The sequence below is a fragment of the Zingiber officinale genome, chromosome 9B, assembly GCF_018446385.1.
Source record: "Zingiber officinale cultivar Zhangliang chromosome 9B, Zo_v1.1, whole genome shotgun sequence".
Classification (NCBI taxonomy): Eukaryota; Viridiplantae; Streptophyta; class Magnoliopsida; order Zingiberales; family Zingiberaceae; genus Zingiber; species Zingiber officinale.
Window position 1 is genome coordinate 7,944,820 of NC_056003.1, and position 18,433 is coordinate 7,963,252.

The 18,433-nt window shown below is 37.7% G+C and overlaps 2 protein-coding genes across 2 annotated transcripts; both read left to right on the forward strand.

The window, feature by feature from the left end:
* Positions 1-521: 521 nt before the first annotated feature.
* On the forward strand, positions 522-1,402 carry LOC122024951. Its single transcript, XM_042583693.1, has 2 exons — positions 522-564; positions 644-1,402. Exon 2 carries the CDS (start codon positions 658-660, stop codon positions 1,168-1,170), a length of 513 nt encoding a protein of 170 aa, XP_042439627.1. The 5' UTR covers positions 522-564; positions 644-657; the 3' UTR covers positions 1,171-1,402.
* A 1,799-nt stretch (positions 1,403-3,201) lies between these two features.
* LOC122024950 (serine carboxypeptidase-like 45) lies at positions 3,202-6,377 on the forward strand. Its single transcript, XM_042583691.1, has 10 exons — positions 3,202-3,814; positions 4,008-4,109; positions 4,209-4,304; positions 4,473-4,565; positions 4,653-4,732; positions 4,820-5,101; positions 5,269-5,393; positions 5,524-5,616; positions 5,704-5,821; positions 5,911-6,377. The coding sequence occupies exons 1-10, from the start codon at positions 3,547-3,549 to the stop codon at positions 6,061-6,063; spliced, it is 1,410 nt and encodes a 469-aa protein (XP_042439625.1). The 5' UTR covers positions 3,202-3,546; the 3' UTR covers positions 6,064-6,377.
* Positions 6,378-18,433: the final 12,056 nt, after the last annotated feature.

The following is an 18,433-nucleotide window of genomic DNA, read 5'->3' on the forward strand; positions in this document are numbered from 1 at the left end:
AAAACTAAGATTTAGAATGTATTTGCCGGATTTCATAATGTCTCATAGAAATTTTGGTCAATACTTTCTTAAATTTTATTTTAATAGGTACCTCATATAAGAAATCTCGATGATTTAGGATTTAAACTCAGGATTCATAAATTTGATTTTTTTTTTTAATAATGGCATTCAAATTCTTTAGGCCAACTTAATCTATGAAATTTGATCAATTTAATTTTAAAATTAACTTTCTAGATTTTTTTTGTAACTCTAAATATATTGATATTGAATTTTAATCATTACATTTACAAAGTTATTGATATTTTAATTAATATAGAATATGGTAATTAATTACGGATTAAATACTTCCGTTCATCACGCGCAAAGAAAAAATATTTCCCTCTTTTCCCATAAAACGGTCCAAAAAATTAAGATTTTCAATCCAGAAGTAAATGAAATTAAACACCTCCGTTTATATATCGCATTTAAATTCTCCATCTCCTTTCTATATATACTCCACAAATCCTTCTTGCTTAGAACAAAATAGATTTGAAATCCTCAAGAGAATAGAGTTTGCATGCTCGAGTCAGTTTTTTCCTGCTAATTTTCATTTTCATTTCAGTTTCCAATTTTTTACTCTAATTCTGCATCGGAACATCCACAGACTACGAAGGCAAAATGTTAGAGGATGCCAATCCTGATGCTCAAAAAGAATTGAACAAGTGTTCATTGCCAGAAAACTCGAGCCACTTTCGATCACCTTCCTCTGCTCTTGGCATTGGCAAAGTCACCTCTGTTTCTGACCCTGGATCCGGTGCGGATGATGACGTTGCGTTTGAGTCTGCATTTGGAGCAATCGAGAGCAGAATTTCCTGCTCCGAAGAGACTTTGGGGGTGATGGAGGAAAGCCAGAAGCAGCTGATCGAGTTGATCGGGAGAAACGAGGAGAAACGGTTGGCGATCCAAGGCCTGTGGAGTCAGATTGAAGGCCTGAAGAAGGAGAACCGAGCCTTGCTCGAGCGGAACAGCAAGCTGATGGAACGGCAGACGAGAACGACAGGGTCCGTAAACAGAACGCAGAGCTCATACAGGCCTCGGAGTGGTCTCAGCGTCAGAAGTGCGTCTTTTTCCAAGCTGAAAGGCTTTTTCTTGAGTAAATTTAGTTGTAGATCAATTAATTATTCAGCATGAAAATTAAAACTTAATTAGCAGCAATCAATAACCATGGCATTGTTTCTTCTTGATGTTCGTGTGTTCTTGTCCTCATGTGGCATGTGAACGCAGTGGAAGGGGATTCATGCATATTCTATGGGAAATGAGGTGGGATTCATCATTGCATGGTGTTCACCGCGGTGTTCACCGCGCAGAGATGTAATTGATGCCTTACCTGCAGCATCGGGATGAAATGAAATGAAAGGTAAAACGGAATGAGAATACAAATGATCAATTTTACAGCATGGCCCTTGTACTTCTAGAAATGCGGTTTGCCCCAGAGCTACAAAATGCAAGCAGGAGGCAGCCAGTGGATGAAGGCACGCCTGGCCCAGCTTTCCCCCTAATGATTACTCTCGCGGAAATGATTACTCGCTGCTCGCTCACTTACAGCAAGCATCATCGCAGGGACCAAAAAGTGAAGAAAGCATAAAGAAGGGAGACCAAAAAGCCAACTCATGCACAAGGGAAACTTGGCCTGCTCTCCCCGTCTCACGCGACGCCCATCCGCCCACAAGCTTTTGGAATTTAGCGGCTCGGACGGGAGACAGAGAGGCAGCGGCGGCCAGAAACACAAGCGAAGCTTTTTTTGAAAATTATTCAAAAGCTGCTGCAGTTGCTGCTGTACGGTAGCTTGTCAACAGTGGTGATAGGGTATGAAATCGCAGGAACTGAAGTGGCCGAAGGTAAATATAAAAAAAAATATATATATATAAATTAAAAAGATGTTCTTTATAAAAAAAACATCTATCCTATTTTTTATATAAAAAATATTATTTCAGCACTATATTAATAAATTTGACATAAAGGTTAAAATTATTACTAATGGTATTATAATAAAATATTATTTTTAAAATTTAATTAAAACTATTTTAATTTAATTAAATTTATTTATGACCGCGTATAGGAGTTTTGAGTTATATATTTTATATAATAATTTCAATTCTTGAGTTCTTTGCTTTCGTCACATTCAATGCGCTTCCATTGGACTGGGGAAAACTTAAAATCTAGTGATTTTATTGAAACATGTACTATTAGAATCCCTATTTTTTAAAAAATAATAATAATAATAATTCCTTTAAGAAATATCTGAAATGAAAACTTATAAGATGAAAGAAAGGTGAATTGCCTTCCCTGTGGAAAAATAAATATAAACGTACGCTTCCATTAAATTTTGACAATCTGTCCAAGTCCTCGTTTCCACACTGCACTGACAAATGTTTGTACCATAAAATTGATAGGTCCAATCACTGCCAGATCCGAGGAGCCGAAGCGCTTTGATTAGATTCTTCAAATTTTTAGTTTAGAGTTTTTTTTTTTCATAGTTTACAGAATTAAAATTTTTCACTCTTTATAATTTAAAATAACTCTAATTCCCAGTTCATACATGTTCTTAAAAAGTGAATTAAAAAAAATCCAAAACTACTTACTAATTTTAATTATATTTTAAAATAATTATAAAAAACACATAATATACAACAAAAGTACGATAGTTATTTGATGTTAAACAATGTTCGTTGCATATCTGTTGAACTACAACATCAAAATGCAAAAACATACCTATGATCATCAATATGTAGTTTATTTATTGGAGACAGGCCGCATTGTGCGCAGTACATCATCATGTTTGGCACTTTTTTCAGAATAGCTTTCATGCACTTCAACAAGCCAGCAATGGCATCTTTTCTGAACAACTTTCATATACTTCCACAAGCAAGCAATTGCTTCTTCCTTGGAGAATACTTCACTAATAATGACAAGCTATATATTGCTCATAAAGGTGTTTGATAGAGCCACTTTCTTGGGTGCACCTCTCCCTTTGGGATTTCATGTTCTGTTTGGCTTATTAAACTCTGAAGGCACCCCGTGAGAATTTTCTATTATTTTGATGTGCTGCGTTTTGCATATCGAGAATCTATTGGAGTAACTGCAAATGCCTTCTCTAACAATACATGTCCAGTGCTGATCCATCAAAGCAGAAGCAATAAGTTGGCATACAAGACCGGCTGCAGAAAACTCCATTGACAATTGCTGTTGATGGGCCATGAGTGTCAGCGGGAAAATCTTGGGAGAAGGAAAACCTTTTGTTTGTTTGGGCAGCTCAAGGTTTTCTTTTTCCCTCTGGTTTGGAGCTTCTCAAATGTGGGGAGAACTGCTGCACTGGAGCGGTGCCACCATTAGTTAGCACAAAAAGCGCAATAAGTCATGGTTAAAGGCCAAATTCAGTGTCAGTTTTCAGTAAGGAAAAGCGAGAGCTGATTGAATGGTCCATGAGGCTTCTCCTTGTATATAAGGCCTTCTAAAGTTAACGCATGCAATCACTCCACACAGCGTTGCTCCTCTCTCTCTAGGAACATGCAGTCTCCTTCTCTAACATGGGCATGGAGGGGCATTCTGATCGTCTCTGTCACGCTTTTCCAAATGTGTTGCTCAAGGGAGTTGGATGCTAATTTCTCTCTCCAAGACAGGATCCTCAGGCTGCCTGGCCAGCCTCAGGTTAGCTTCCAGCAGTTCTCAGGCTACATCACAGTGGATGAGCTGAAAGGGAGGGCTCTTTTTTACTACTTTGCCGAAGCAGAGTTCGATCCATCCACAAAGCCCCTGGTTCTCTGGTTGAATGGAGGTAATTCAAGAGCTCGCTCAGAAATTTCTTCCTAGGAGGAAACAAAGGATTTTGAACCTGTTTTGACATTTCATGCCTTGAATGTGCTTGATAGAAGGCCTGAATGATCTATTAATCATGGAAATCAAAGAAAATTTAGCCTTTATTTGGTTTATCGATTTATCTGATCTAGATTATCTTGTTTGGTTGAAAGGACCCGGTTGCTCCTCTGTTGGGGTCGGGGCATTCTCAGAGAATGGGCCTTTCAGACCAAAAGGTGAAGTGCTGGTGACAAATGAGTATAGTTGGAACAAAGGTATCAATTGCAGCGCCATGAATATTATTTCTTTGAATTGTTCTTCCCTTATGCTTAATCCATTCTCTAAAAGAAGTGACCTCTCCCTCAAATTTGCAGAAGGCAACATGTTGTATTTGGAGACCCCAGCAGGAGTTGGTTTCTCGTACTCAAGAGATTCTTCCTTCTATGAGGGTGTGAATGATAAGATGACAGGTAGAATCTTCATTCAGCTTTTTCCGAGATCATTTTGTTTGACTATCAAATCAACTTTTAATGTAAATCTTGAGGATTCTGAAATACAAATGACACAGAGCCTTGTAATTTATGCATAATTGGCAGCTGTGGCGAGTCTAATTTTTTTGTTTGTTTCAATTTATAAAGCCAGAGATAATTTGATTTTCCTTCAACGCTGGTTCACAAGGTTCCCACATTACAAGAGCAGGGATTTATACATAGCCGGAGAAAGCTATGCAGGTAAAAGAATGACAAGGATTTTGATTTTCTAGTTAGAAATATGTGTAGCTCGTTCTTTGTTGATCTCAATAACTCAACTGTTACCAGGCCATTATGTTCCACAACTTGCTAAACTCATGGTTGAGTTTAATAACAAGGAAAAGATCTTCAACCTAAAAGGAATTGCCGTGAGTATGAACTGTGAAGAGATTTTTTTTTTTGTATTTTAATATCTTCATATTAAAATTTTTGATTTTTTTGGCTGTCAACTGCAGTTGGGCAATCCAGTCCTTGAGTTCTCAACTGATTTCAACTCAAGAGCGGAGTTCTTTTGGTCCCATGGCTTGATATCAGATTCTACGTATAAAATATTCACTTCTGCATGTAACTACTCACGCTATGTTGGTGAGTATTACAGAGGATCTCTTAGTCCACTCTGTCAAAGAGTGATGAGCCAAGTCACAAGAGAAACAAGCCGATTTGTCGACAAATACGACGTCACTCTTGATGTTTGTATATCTTCAGTTCTAGCTCAGTCCGCTGTTCTAAGTCCTCATGTAAGTTCTGAATCGTATTTGTTCTTTGTTTTCTTTATATTGATTTGTGACATACTTCGATCTTAAATTTATAGGATATCAACAGTTGGCTTAACAATCTCTAAATGATAATTCCTTCATATTTCTCATTAGACTTCCATCTGAAGCATATTTTCCCTGTGATGCAGCAAGTTACAGAGCACGTTGATGTTTGTGTCGAAGATGAAACGGTGAGTTATCTCAACCGCAAAGATGTACAAGATTCCCTTCACGCACACCTTTCAGGAGTTACTAAATGGACTGTTTGCAGCAGGTACTGATGTTTAAACTTGTATATGTTCATTAGGAAAAAAAACATTTTTTTTTGAGATGAGACAACGAGTAATTCTAGTTTTGAATGTAAACACTTATATTGCCCTAACTTCTGTTTGTTGTTTCACAAGCGTTCTCGATTATGAAGTACTCAACTTGGAAATACCAACAATTAACGTTGTAGGATCCATTGTGAAGGCCGGAATCCCTGTATTGGTTTACAGGTAAATTAAGTATTGAAGCCATCAATCCAAGCACACTTCAGTTACTTAGAGTAGCCAAACAATTCTGATGCTTGACATTCATTTCAGTGGTGATCAGGATTCTGTGATCCCATTGACTGGGAGTCGAACTCTGGTGCAAAAGTTGGCAAAGGAGATAGGACTGAAAACAACAGTTCCATATAGAGTTTGGTTTGAGGGAGAACAGGTGAACTCTAAATCTGCCAGCCTATCGAAAATTGAGTGGTTTGTCTGAAGATGAAATCAGAAATTTGATGTTGAGAAAATTTGGAACAGGTTGGTGGATGGACTCAAGTTTATGGTGATATCTTGTCATTTGCTACCATAAGAGGAGCTTCCCATGAAGCTCCATTCTCACAGCCTGAGAGGTCTCTTGTGCTGTTCCGAGCATTCCTTCAAGGAAGACCACTACCTGAGACCTTCACTTGAAGCTCAAAGCCTTGGAGCGCAAGTGTGTGTAAGTAGAGGATGGGGCTTGGTGCTTCGGTTGGTCTGTTGTCTAGGAAAGTTGTGTGTTAGAAAGCGCACAAAATGTGACTCTGATAATCAAGGTCCTCTTGGGGAGAAGCTACTTAAACCTTTGAAAAGCAAAACAATGGAGTTCCAAATGGCTTCAAATTATGCCTCCCTTGTTATTATTCGTTATTTTGCATATCTAAGTCTTATAATCTTGAAAAAGTAACTCTAATCTGTTCATTCATGTGAATCAAGTTGAATATTTAGAAGTGAGGCCTTATGAAATACTTACTTGGATCATAAGTATGTTTAATATTGCCAGATGGGGTTTAAGATTGTTCTAGCATGGCTTGGATTTGAATATATAAAATGAGTTTTATTAATGGATTAATAGTTAAGCTGGATGGATATGAGATCACATAAAACTTTAAGATAAACGAGGATTAAAAAAAAATATCAATACTTTGAGAAATATCTGAGATAAACATAATTACTTGTTTTAGATGAGTTTATATAATTAGAAATAAAGTTTTATTACCATTAGAGGAGCTTGTGGTTAAGGTTCTACTTCATCAAAACTCTCAAGTGTAAAATGCATGGGTTAATAAATTAATTTAAAAATTGACTTATTGGACGTAGAAATGTACAAAATAAATACATTTGACATGACCCGATAATAAAAATAAATCTCAGAAACTGACACGTTCCAGTAGTAATTATCTTACAGAAGATCCATGGAGACAACTAGTGCCAGTTTACCCTGGTGAGTGTATAGCAAAAGGAAAAAAGATTTCAATTCTAGTAAAGGATCATCAGTAGTGTAAAAACAAAACAACAAGGGAGGAAAAGGAGAGAAAATGAGGAACTCATGGCTGCACTAAACCATGGCCACGAATCGTGGTTAGCCCGCGATCATAAATTAAGTCTTAAAATACACTTTTTTTTTTTTATATATTGTAAACAAGTTAACAGAAGTTTTTTTATTGCTCCAGAAAATCAACGAAAGAAAAGGAAAGGTTCTGAATAAGACGGATTGGCTAGACAGATGGATAGATGTGACGTGACATACAAGAAGGAAACGTAGAAAGACAAAGAGACTTTTACAGTGTTTCGTATTCGACGCTTTCCTTCCTTCACTAATCAACGCATTTCTCAGTGCTTCTCACCGCGTTTGTCCTTCGTGACCACCTTCTATTCCTTTCTCTCCTCTCAGAAAACCGTGACTCTCTAGTCTCTACTGGACCAGTTCCTTCTGCCACACCACTCTCTCCTTCCTTTTGATTCCTGACGACTCTCACTATCATGCACCCGCTGAAAATGGCTCCATCTAATTGCTGTACCATGGATAACTCTCTAGTGATATCTCCCTTCCTGCACTTGTAGCAGCGCTACAGACCTACAGTATACTTCAGCTTTAAGTTTCAGTACTCGTTGTCAGCTTTCAATATCTTCTACATATGGACAGAACATACTTCTATTATTATTATTTTTCCTCAAGATCCGGAGCAGAGCCATCGTATTTCAGTTAATAATTTGCCACTTTAATTGCTAATTAACTTGTATCAATGACAGACACTGCCTCACATAAAATGGCATTTCAAGTGCGCTCTATTCATTTTATCACATGCACATCGACGGCATTTTGTGCGAGTCCTATACATATAAAACAGTACATGCAGTGTAGGACGAGATGGGACTGTCTAACTGCTCAGTGTAGCAGGACCAGCTGCATAAATTTTAAAACCCACAAGAAACTGATGGCTATCCACCAATCCATGTGCATCAGTCAACAGAAGACACAGTTGTAAGATAATGAGATCATATTGGGACTTGAATGATTGAAGAAAATCTGGGGATATAGGGTAATTGGATATGGAACCAGAGCCCTTTAACTTAACGAGAAAGGTTATAGATATATATAGGCTGGTCAGTAATTTATATTATGTTTAGCATAATGTTATTATCTCCCAAGTCTTGTTCCTTTTGATTAAGATATAGACAATAGTTTAATTTTCTGGACCACTCGACAGACGAGTAGGCTGTCCCTTTTGGATAAGTGATGCCCCAGCTAAAATAGCATTTTCAGCTGCTCATCAACCAACCTTTTGATGCACATGCGAGTATTCCATTTAGTTTACTGCAGGGGGAACTAGATATTGCAACTCCAGGTGTTCATCAAATAGCAGTATGAAACATCAATGGAATTATCAGTGCTTAAAATCTCATTTTAAGTCAGAGTTTAGATCTCCTATCCTGTCTGCTTTATAAAATGAGGATCTCATCGGCATGTCATGCTAGATATATTGACATGGCTCATCATCCTCAGAGGCCTCTCGCTGCCAGATCGTTCCACCTCGCACTGCATCACACTAGTTACATCGTTGTTTTTGTTAATGAAATGATTCAAAATTAATAATTAAATTAATAGGTTGATGAGGTGACGATTAGTGATAGTAGTGGCTAAAAGAAAAATATCTATGTTTAATATATTAACATTAGTTGAGTTAGTGAGGTAGAATATGAAGTTAGTGGGTTTTCATTAATTATGTAAGTAACTTTCATCAGAACATGACATAAAAAAGTAAATACTATAATTACAAAGAACCTGAATGCAGTGGAATTGTCATTGTTCTTCGTGTAGAGCTCGTCGATCTAATAATCCTGCAGAATAAGAAGGAGAAGAAGGTTGGCCTTCCGGAGAAGTTAGGGTTGACGGCGCCGAATCCTCTTCGTCAATGGGGAACGAAGAGATGTCTCAAAGATGTTCTAATCCTCTGGGGATCAACCCATTATATAGTGTATATCTATTATCAGCTCATAGATAATCATAGACGTGGGACTATAAGTTCATATATATACTGAATATCTATTATCAACATATAAATGATAATAGATGCGAGACTAAAGATTCTACACATACATGGTATACATCCAATAACCGAATCCAATAAGCATAAGTTAGATCACTTTAAAGTGTTCAGATCGTATTCACATATACAACTTACAAATAAGCCCACCTAATAGGGATAATTATAACTAACAATCTCCCACTTTGGCTATATGTGAGTTGTATGTGGAATACAAGTAAAACTTTAGTTGATATCAAATTTTATGGGTACAAGATACCCCTACAAACAATCTGGTCTATTAATTTCATTAGTATAAAACTAAAGAGGTCATAGCTACTGTATATGATCGTAACAACCCCCAACAGTAATCACAATACCAATGTCATTAATGGCATAGATCAAGATATAGATGGGTAGAATAAAAATTACATAAAATGTGATCAGTACATATTAATTTTCAACTGGTCCTAAGATGACCTCAAAAGATGTCAGATCATATTTGCAAAATACTTTATGCTAAACTACAATAGCAAATTATGATCCACTTTATGATTCTAAAAAGAATCTGTATTATATTTACAAATACTAAATGCTACACAACAATAGTAAATGATGATATTACAATCAGAGTGTCAAACAAATATATAAATTTCCATTAATATTTTAAACTTTAAGTATGTATAATAATCAAAACAAAATGTTTGTCTTTATTATCAAATATAGAGCAATAATAAATACAGACTCCCATTAGATGAGTTCTTCTTCCATAAGAAGGACTCCCATATCTACAAAATGCGCATGAAACACCTTAGGCACCAAGCCTTTGGTGAGTGGATCGGCCAACATGGAATCTATGCCGATGTACTCTACCATAATCTGACAACTCTAAACTCTTTCTTTAACAGCTAGAAACTTAATGTCAATGTGCTTGGACTTCGACGAACTGCGGTTATTCTTGGCATAAAGTTCTGCGACTTTATTATCACAGTAGATCATCAATGGTCTGTCGATGCCTTCAATGATCTGTAATACTGTGATAAAGTTTCGCAGCCAAATTCCGTGATTGGATGCTTCATAGCATGCTACCAACTCTGTCTCCATAGTAGAAGTGGCTACTAGCGTCTGCTTGAGGCTCTTCCAAGATATAGCCCCTCCAACAAGCATGAAAATATAGCCTGAAGTAGATCTTCTGCTATCCAATCATCCAGCAAAATCGGAGTCTGAATATCCAATCACCTCCAAATGATCTGATCTCCGATACGTGAGCATATGCCCTTTAGTTCTTTGCAAATACCACATCACTCTCTTTACCACTTTCCAATGTGACGGTCCTGGGTTACAACATATCTATCTAACATCCCCACTATAAATGCTATATCTGGTCGAGTACAAACTTGTGCATACATGAGACTTCCCATTGCTGATGCATATGGGAATTGCTCCATCTCCTTTATTTCAGGTTCAAGCCGTGGATATTGCTGCAAGTTGAACTTGTCACCTCTTGATACAAGCGTGTCACCAGGTGTACAGTTCTACATACCATACCTTATAAGCACCTTTTCAATATAGGCCTATTGTGAAAGTCCAAGAATGCCTCTTGAACGATTACGATAAATCTGTATACCTAAAATAAAGGATACTTCACCAAGATCTTTCATTTCAAAATTACCAGATAGAAATGACTTAGTTTGAAGCAACAGATCCTTATTATTGCTCGCAAGCAATATATCGTCCATATACAAAACATGTATAATAAATTTGCTCCCACTGAACTTGACATTTATGTACTGATCAACGGGGTTCTTTTTAAATCCAAATGAGGTAACTACTTGATCAAATTTCTAGTACCACTAACAGGATGCCTGCTTTAACCATAAATGGGCTTCTTTAATCTACATACTAGGTGCTTTGAGTCTTTAGACTCAAAGTTCTCTGGTTGCACCATATATATAGACTCCTCTATGTCTCCATTGAGGAATGCAGTCTTTACGTCCATTTGATGTTGCTCCAAATCATAATGAGCTACAAGTGCCATGATTACCCTAAAAGAGTCTTTCGTTGACACAGATGAGAAAGTCTCCTTGTAATCAATGTCTTCTTTTTGAGTGAATCACTTGGCAACAAGATGGGCCTTATACTTTTCGACATTGCCCTTTGAATTCCGCTTGGTTTTAAATATCCATTTACAGCCAACGAGTTTCTTTCGTTCAGGCAATTCAACAAGTTCCTAAATGTCATTGTCTGCCATAGACTTCAACTCTTCTTGCATGGCGTTAATCCACCTTTCAAGGTTAGAACATTGTTTGACTTTTTGGAAAAATGTAGGATCGCTCTCCAACCCTATGTCAAAATCATGCTCTTAGAGATAAATATAATCATGAGAATTGGTGGTTCTCCGTTCCCTTGTGGATCGGCTTAAAGACACTTGTGTTTGAAGTGGTTGAGGTACTTGCTCATCAATATGAGGCAATACTTCAATTTCAGTGGCAGGTTCCTCCAATTGCATTTGAGATGTCATGGGAATATCTTGGTTCACTACGCTCACTAGATGTGTGATACCCATAATGTGCGGTATGGTAACCATACCGCTATTGATCACACTAGTAGTAACCACAAAGGATCGTCAATGCTTTTCTCAAAAGATACTTCCCTGATTTTATTACTCTCATTATCCTCAATGAACTTGGCATTTCCCGTTTCGAAGAAAGATCTATTAAAAGGATCATAAAATTTATACCCTCTTGACTTCTCAGAGTATCCTACAAAATTACAGCTAACCGTTCTTGAGTCCAGTTTCCTTTCATTAGGCTTGTAAGGCCTAACTTCAGCTGGACAACCCCAGACATGTAAGTGCCTAATGGTAGGCTTCTTATCCGTCTACATCTTGAATAAAGTTTTAGTTACTGTCTTACTAGGTACTCTATTGAGTAGGTAAACTGCAGTCTTGAGTACTTCATCCCACAAGGATTCTAGTACAGAAGTGAAAGTCATCATACTTCTTATCATGTCTTTTAGGGTTCGATTGCGACGCTCAGCTACACTATTCTGACTGGGTGTACCAAGCATGGTATATTGAGGCACAATTCCACACTCAGCAAGGTAATTCGCAAAAGGTCTTGGATGTTGTTCACTTGATCCATCATATCGATCGTAATATTCACCTCTACGGTCGGATTGGACAGCTTTAATTTTCTTACCTAGTTGAAGTTCAACTTCGGCTTTGAAAATTTTGAACATATCTAAAGATTGCGATTTCTCATGAATTAGGTACAAATAGTCAAATCTAGAATAGTCGTCTATGAAGCTAATAAAATATGTGTGTCCATTCTAAGATACCTTAGGCAATGACCCACAAATATCCATATGTATTAGCTCCAAAATGTCACTACAATGACTAGCCCCTTATTCCTTTTGTTAGTAGTCTTCCCCTTGATACACTCTATGCAAACATCAAAGTTTGACATGTCAAGAGAATCAAAAATTTCATGTGACATTAACCCTTCTAGGCATTGTTTGGATATATGTTCTAAATGCAGGGCCATCTCAAGATTCCCCGAGGCCCTATGCAAAAATAAATTTAAAAAATCCTTTAATATATTTTAATTTTTTTTCTCAAGTTTTTTTCATTTAAATTTGGGATTGAGAATGACAGTTTAAAAAAATTTTGATTTATTTTTTTAAAAATAAAATATTATTTTTATATAAAATTTAGTTTTCTCGCTAATATTTATATATTTTTTTAACACTGCTAAATTTTTTTTTTAGACATTGAACGTAAATAAAACTTTATTAATTTTAATTTTGATTTTTTATGAAACATTTTACTTTACATTGTATGGATAAAAAAAATCTCTGATTCATATTATTATTGAGGAAGTAAAAGAAAGAGTGAGAAAGAAATATTATCAGCGAGGGAGAAGAAGGACGTTCTCTAAGAGTATCACTGGCGAAAGAGCATAAACGTACAAAATTATTGATGAGAAAAGAAATAGGGACGAAGCATTGATAAAAGAACAATTAGGATTTTTTTAGAGATATTGAGAAGGAAAGAATTTATTAGTTTTATAAGATATATAATTAAATAGAATAAAATCTTGGCTAAGTGCAATTATCAGGAAATAAGATTAAATAAAATAAAATCTTGCTAATTGTAATTATGAGGAAATAAGGATACGTGTAATGTGTAAATAGGAATAATGAATTAATTAATAAGATGTCATTAATGGGTTAGCATCATATTTATTAATGTGTATGTTATCATTAATTAATAGAATGACTCAATTTATTTTTTTTAATGTCTTTACTTAATTATTTAATCAATGGGCCCCAATAATGTTGGAGCCCTAGGCATAGGCCTTAATGACCTATGTCTTGAGCTGGGCCTGCCTAAACGCCTATGCCACAATATGGAAGAATTATCGTCAGTCAATTTACGTTTCATACCTATACTATGCATTATTATGTTGTCAACCGTAGGAGTAAAGGTGTTCAATTTATAAAGCTTATCAACCAAGGAATCATTGCCAACCAATAATGAATTAAAGAAAATACTGAAAATTCCATTTCTAAATGAACAAGAATAGCATGATTTGTCCAAACAAGAAATTGAAATTAAATTCAGTCGAAAAGACGATACAATAAATGTATTTTCTAAATCCAAAAAAATATTAGTTCCTAAACAAAGCCTAAAAACACTAATCGACTCGACTTTAGCCTTCTTTCCATTTCCTGTATAGATGTATATTTCACCATCAAGCAGAAGTCGGCTCTTGAGACAACCTTGCATAGTGACACTTATGTAAGTAGTAGCACCGGTATCTATCCACCAAGTGTCAGTGGGTACTATAGCTAAATTAACTTCCGAATTAACAAAATTTTGAAAACTCCCAGAATCTGCAGTCTGCTTTCCTTTTCCTTTATTGATCATCTTTCTCTTCTTGCTTGAACCTTGAGATCTAGATGCTAGGTGATCACTTTCAGGTGTCTCAAGCCTCAGTCTCTCCTTTATGTTTCCTTTTCTAGTATACCGCATGGTTACCAACTTTGTAAGAAGTGTGGTAGTCTCAACCTTTTCATCTGAGGTGAATCAGTCTGCCAATTGGTCCAAGAAACTCCTAGCATCTCCTCCCTCAGTTATTGAGCCCTTTATTGGTGTCGATATGGAAAACTTCATGATACTCAAACACATGCGATTTGATTTCTCCCATAGCTGAAATTCAACCCTCTGCTCTATAGTGCTAGCACTGGTCAAAGGTGCGGGATGATCATTTCTTAATGCATAGTCTAAGTTCATGCAGCCTAAGACTACGATCACGTATTCTTTCCATTCATCAAAATTCGAACCAATTAGTGTTGAGATGTTATTTAATGTTGGCTGTTACGGATTGCACTGAAATTAAAGAGAGAAATTTATTTAAGCTAATAATTGAACTAAAGTCAAGAACATATAAGTAATATAAAATTATACAAATAAAATAAAATTTTAAATGTATATAAATGAGCTCTTTATGAGATACCAAGTACAATGTAATGTGCTTTCTTTTGGGCCAACACATTATTTATTAGCGATACTCTCTAATATAACTCAAACTTTAATTGGTCACACAATGCACCTTCCTTTGGGCCGACCCATTGTACGCATAATATGATACTTTATATGAGTTATATTTTGGTCCATAACTCACAACAACCTTAATCGGCTACATAATATGTCTTCCTTTGGGACGATATATTTTGTGCATGATTTGAATAAAATAATATTTTGTTCTATAGTTGTAAGCTACCTTATGCATATATCTGGCATAAAAGTAACCTTCCTTTGGGCCGATTACTTTTAGCATAGATATACATCTACCAACACAAAATGTACTAAACCTACCTAAGGTGTCTTCCTTTGGACCGACACAATAGTTCAACTTAGTAGCACGTTGTGTAAATAGACTCAAGAAAATTATAAGAATTCAATTCGAATAGAAATTACTCAATCAGCCTTAACAACATGAAATTATGCTTATTAATCGATTGATATCTTATAGTAATTGATTGGTATGATCCAATCGATTATCCTAATCGATCCAAAAGCCTACTATATGCGACTACATGATTATATATGTCCCCTCGGATGGGTCTAGTGGCTAGCACATGAGGTGTTGCCAATGAGGTCTGAGGTTCGAATCTCGACAAAGCCAAGGTAAATACCTCCCTTATGTGCTAGTCACTATTCCAAAGGCTAGTAGCCGCCCGTGATTTACCTCCTCCGTATTGGCCTTGGGACGAGTTGGCGGGGGCGCTGGGGACGAGCGTATTCGTCTTTTGCCACAATGATTATATATAAAACCTCTTCCTAAGAAGATAAAGCTTCCTTTAAGTTCTATAATTAAATAGTATATATTACTAGTTAATTTTCTAATCATTTCATTAAAAATTATTTAATGTACTGTTCAGCTCTGCTGGATCAACACTCTTATCTAGTTGACTCAGTTCCGTCGAACCAACACTCTTGCTCAATTTGCCCAACTCCACTGATCTCACGCCCCTTAACTTAACATGCCAAACCCTCCAGCCCAACTACTACAAATGGTCATAGCACGTGGAACAATATGTGGGTTGTCATAGCATGTGGAATATCACATGGGCTGATATAGTATGTGGAACACCATGGCACACATGACATACGATAACTTGATGTAGTAGGTGTAGGATCATTTGCACTTGATGAAGGGGGCGGGGAGTGAATCACATGTAATTTTTAATTTAAAAACTTATCAAAAATTGAGTCATAGCAGAATAAAAATTGAGTAAAACAAGACAAAGAATAACACATGATCAGTTACTTGGTTCGTAGCCCAGTGATTATTACTCCAAGGCCTATGTCCCCTTGGGATGTTTCCGATGAGCAATTCACTAAATTCTTTTTGAAAGTTCTTCGGTCAGAGCGATCAGATACAATGATGAAGAAAGTATAACACTATACTTTTTGTATGCAAATAACATAATAATCAACAATAAATTATTTTACTGACAATGGGAGCTTGAGAACTCGATGTCGGTACGGTTCTTGCTGTAGAAGTTGGCTCAAGCGTGAGTTCGACATAGTACAACGTAACATAGTAATAGCAAGATGAAGGCGCAACATAATCGAGTAAAAGTTTTATCAAAAATTGATGTCTTGAGCTGTGACCAAAGACTTCTTTTATAAGTCATTGGGGGCGTATCAGTTCATCTAGGGTGTCTCCATATATGTCGATTCAATCTGAAGACAACATCATTTATCCTCTTTTCAGCGCTTCTAATGGATTTGAGGTGCCTCCAAAGGATCTGAGGTGTCTCCAATGGATCTGAGGTGCCTCTCATGTGTCGAAGTTCATCCTTCCCACTTATAAGCTTTGGGGCACCTCTCGTCATTCGAGGTGCCTCTACTACTTCCTCTTTGGGGCACCTCTAGTTACCCGAGGCATTTTTATTCAGTCAAAGTACCTCCAATCAACTAAGGCACATGGAGTACTGTTCATTATAACTTGACTTTTCACTTCAAGCTTCTGTAAAATATGTTAGTCCAATAATAAAAGTTTTTACAAAATAGAGTTAGCATAAATCCATGAACAATTTATATGTTTGTGAATTAGATCCTGTTTAACCAACACTAGGATCTAGTTTTAGTTTTAACTTAGATTTCTAGGTTGTATCTAAGTTGGACCATCGCCTATAGTGCCACTGGGGTTCGTCCTCACTGAAACTCTCTCTTTAATTTCTTATCTTCACTTATTTCAACTAGTTGTCCGGTCCTGCTGACCTAACTAGATTTCCTACCATATATCTGATCCTCTCTAATATATCTGGGCTTCCTGCTAGTTATCTGGTTCTCTAACCTAATTGAGCTTCAACCCGGTGTCTGGTCTTCTAGACTTGTTAAGTCTTTTAGTCTTCATACTTGATAAACATATTATATCACAACAAGACTTAACTTTGAACCATTGACAATATCAAAATGTATGTTCGATTCTGATGCTCCCTGCACCAACAGCACAGTCCTCTACAGTACAGAATGTGGGTGACATGATCATAGATATAATGTGACACCTTCCTTATCAGGGTACGATATCCCATCAATTAATACCTAGAGGAGAGAAGTATCAGGCAACAATGATATAAAAGGAGCCCACTCCTGCGGACAAAGGTACGCCTACACACGTGCACATACTCACAAACCACCAACATTTTCCTTCATTAATGTTCTTTTCCACCTCCCCTGTTGAAGACTTGACTTAAACATCAGAGTGAATGAGTCAGGGCACCTCCCTGACCTGGGTTCTAATCCTCTCTCTTTCTTAAGCTTTGTAGGTGTTCCTGACAGTCCCTCCCTCCCTTGTTATTTGGCTACATGATCAACATCAAAGATAGCTCATTGGTGGCTCACCCTTCGGCGGTCTCAGGCAGGAACAACAGTGGAGAAATCCAAGTGGAACACTGTTGACTAGACACTTAGCAAATAAGAAAAGGTCCAAATGAATCATGGTTGATTGGACATTTGGTGATTGAAAGTCCAAAGAGGAATTGGCAAGAGGAAATTCTATGTAGATCACGATTGATCCTGTCCGAGAGTTGAGTCGATGGACGCTGGGGACGTGGCACTCTCTGCTGACTTCGCATAGACTCTGGGATGACGTGGTCTCCGATGAACCTGTAACAAAACTGAGCCGGGAAGGGGATCCTGGCGACGACCCTCCGACGCTCAAGTCAGGCAAGAGGAAATCGAAACAGCGTGACGAGGCCAAGAGCTACAGTAGATGAGAATGTCTACCTCCGTCGAAGGTTGGGGGCCCTTATATAGGGCTCCCCGGAGGCGCATGCACGCTCTTCGAAGCGTGCACGCTCCTCAAAGCATACTTAGAAATGCTCGTGTCAGAAAAGTGCGTCTGACGCCATACCGCAATCGTCCGAGCATATCTCTGACGTGATAGTGGAAACTTCCACCATACGATTCTCTGTCTAGTCCAGCCGCTGACCCTTCTATCTGTCTCCTTTGTCCTTTTTTGCGTCTTGTCTATTCCCGGGTCCGTCCAACCGCCCAGGTGGTCGGACGCATAGGCGTGCTGAACCGAACGGGGAGACCCCCTAGTTGCTCAGACGGGTATATGTTCTTTAGTTGGTCCACAACTCAGCCGAGCGGACTAGCCGCTCGGTGAAGCAATTCCTTGGTGGGCAAATTGAGCGTCGGAAGCCCGACCCATGGTCGAGCTATATTCACGCCGGCTCCGGCGACTCCTGGCCGATCGGACTTTAGGTTGGTCATGACCTCCACGCGTCGTTGACCGTCTCCCATGTGAGCCCCTCCCTACGCTTACCACCGGATCACGTGCCTCCCCCTCGAGTCTAGTCGAAGGAGGCTGTAAGTCCGACTGATTGGACTGGTTTAGTGTTTTTCTGGCCTTCCGACAGCGATAGTAAAAGGATTGAGGTGGGCTTGGGTGACCCGCTCAGCCGAACCTCCTTTA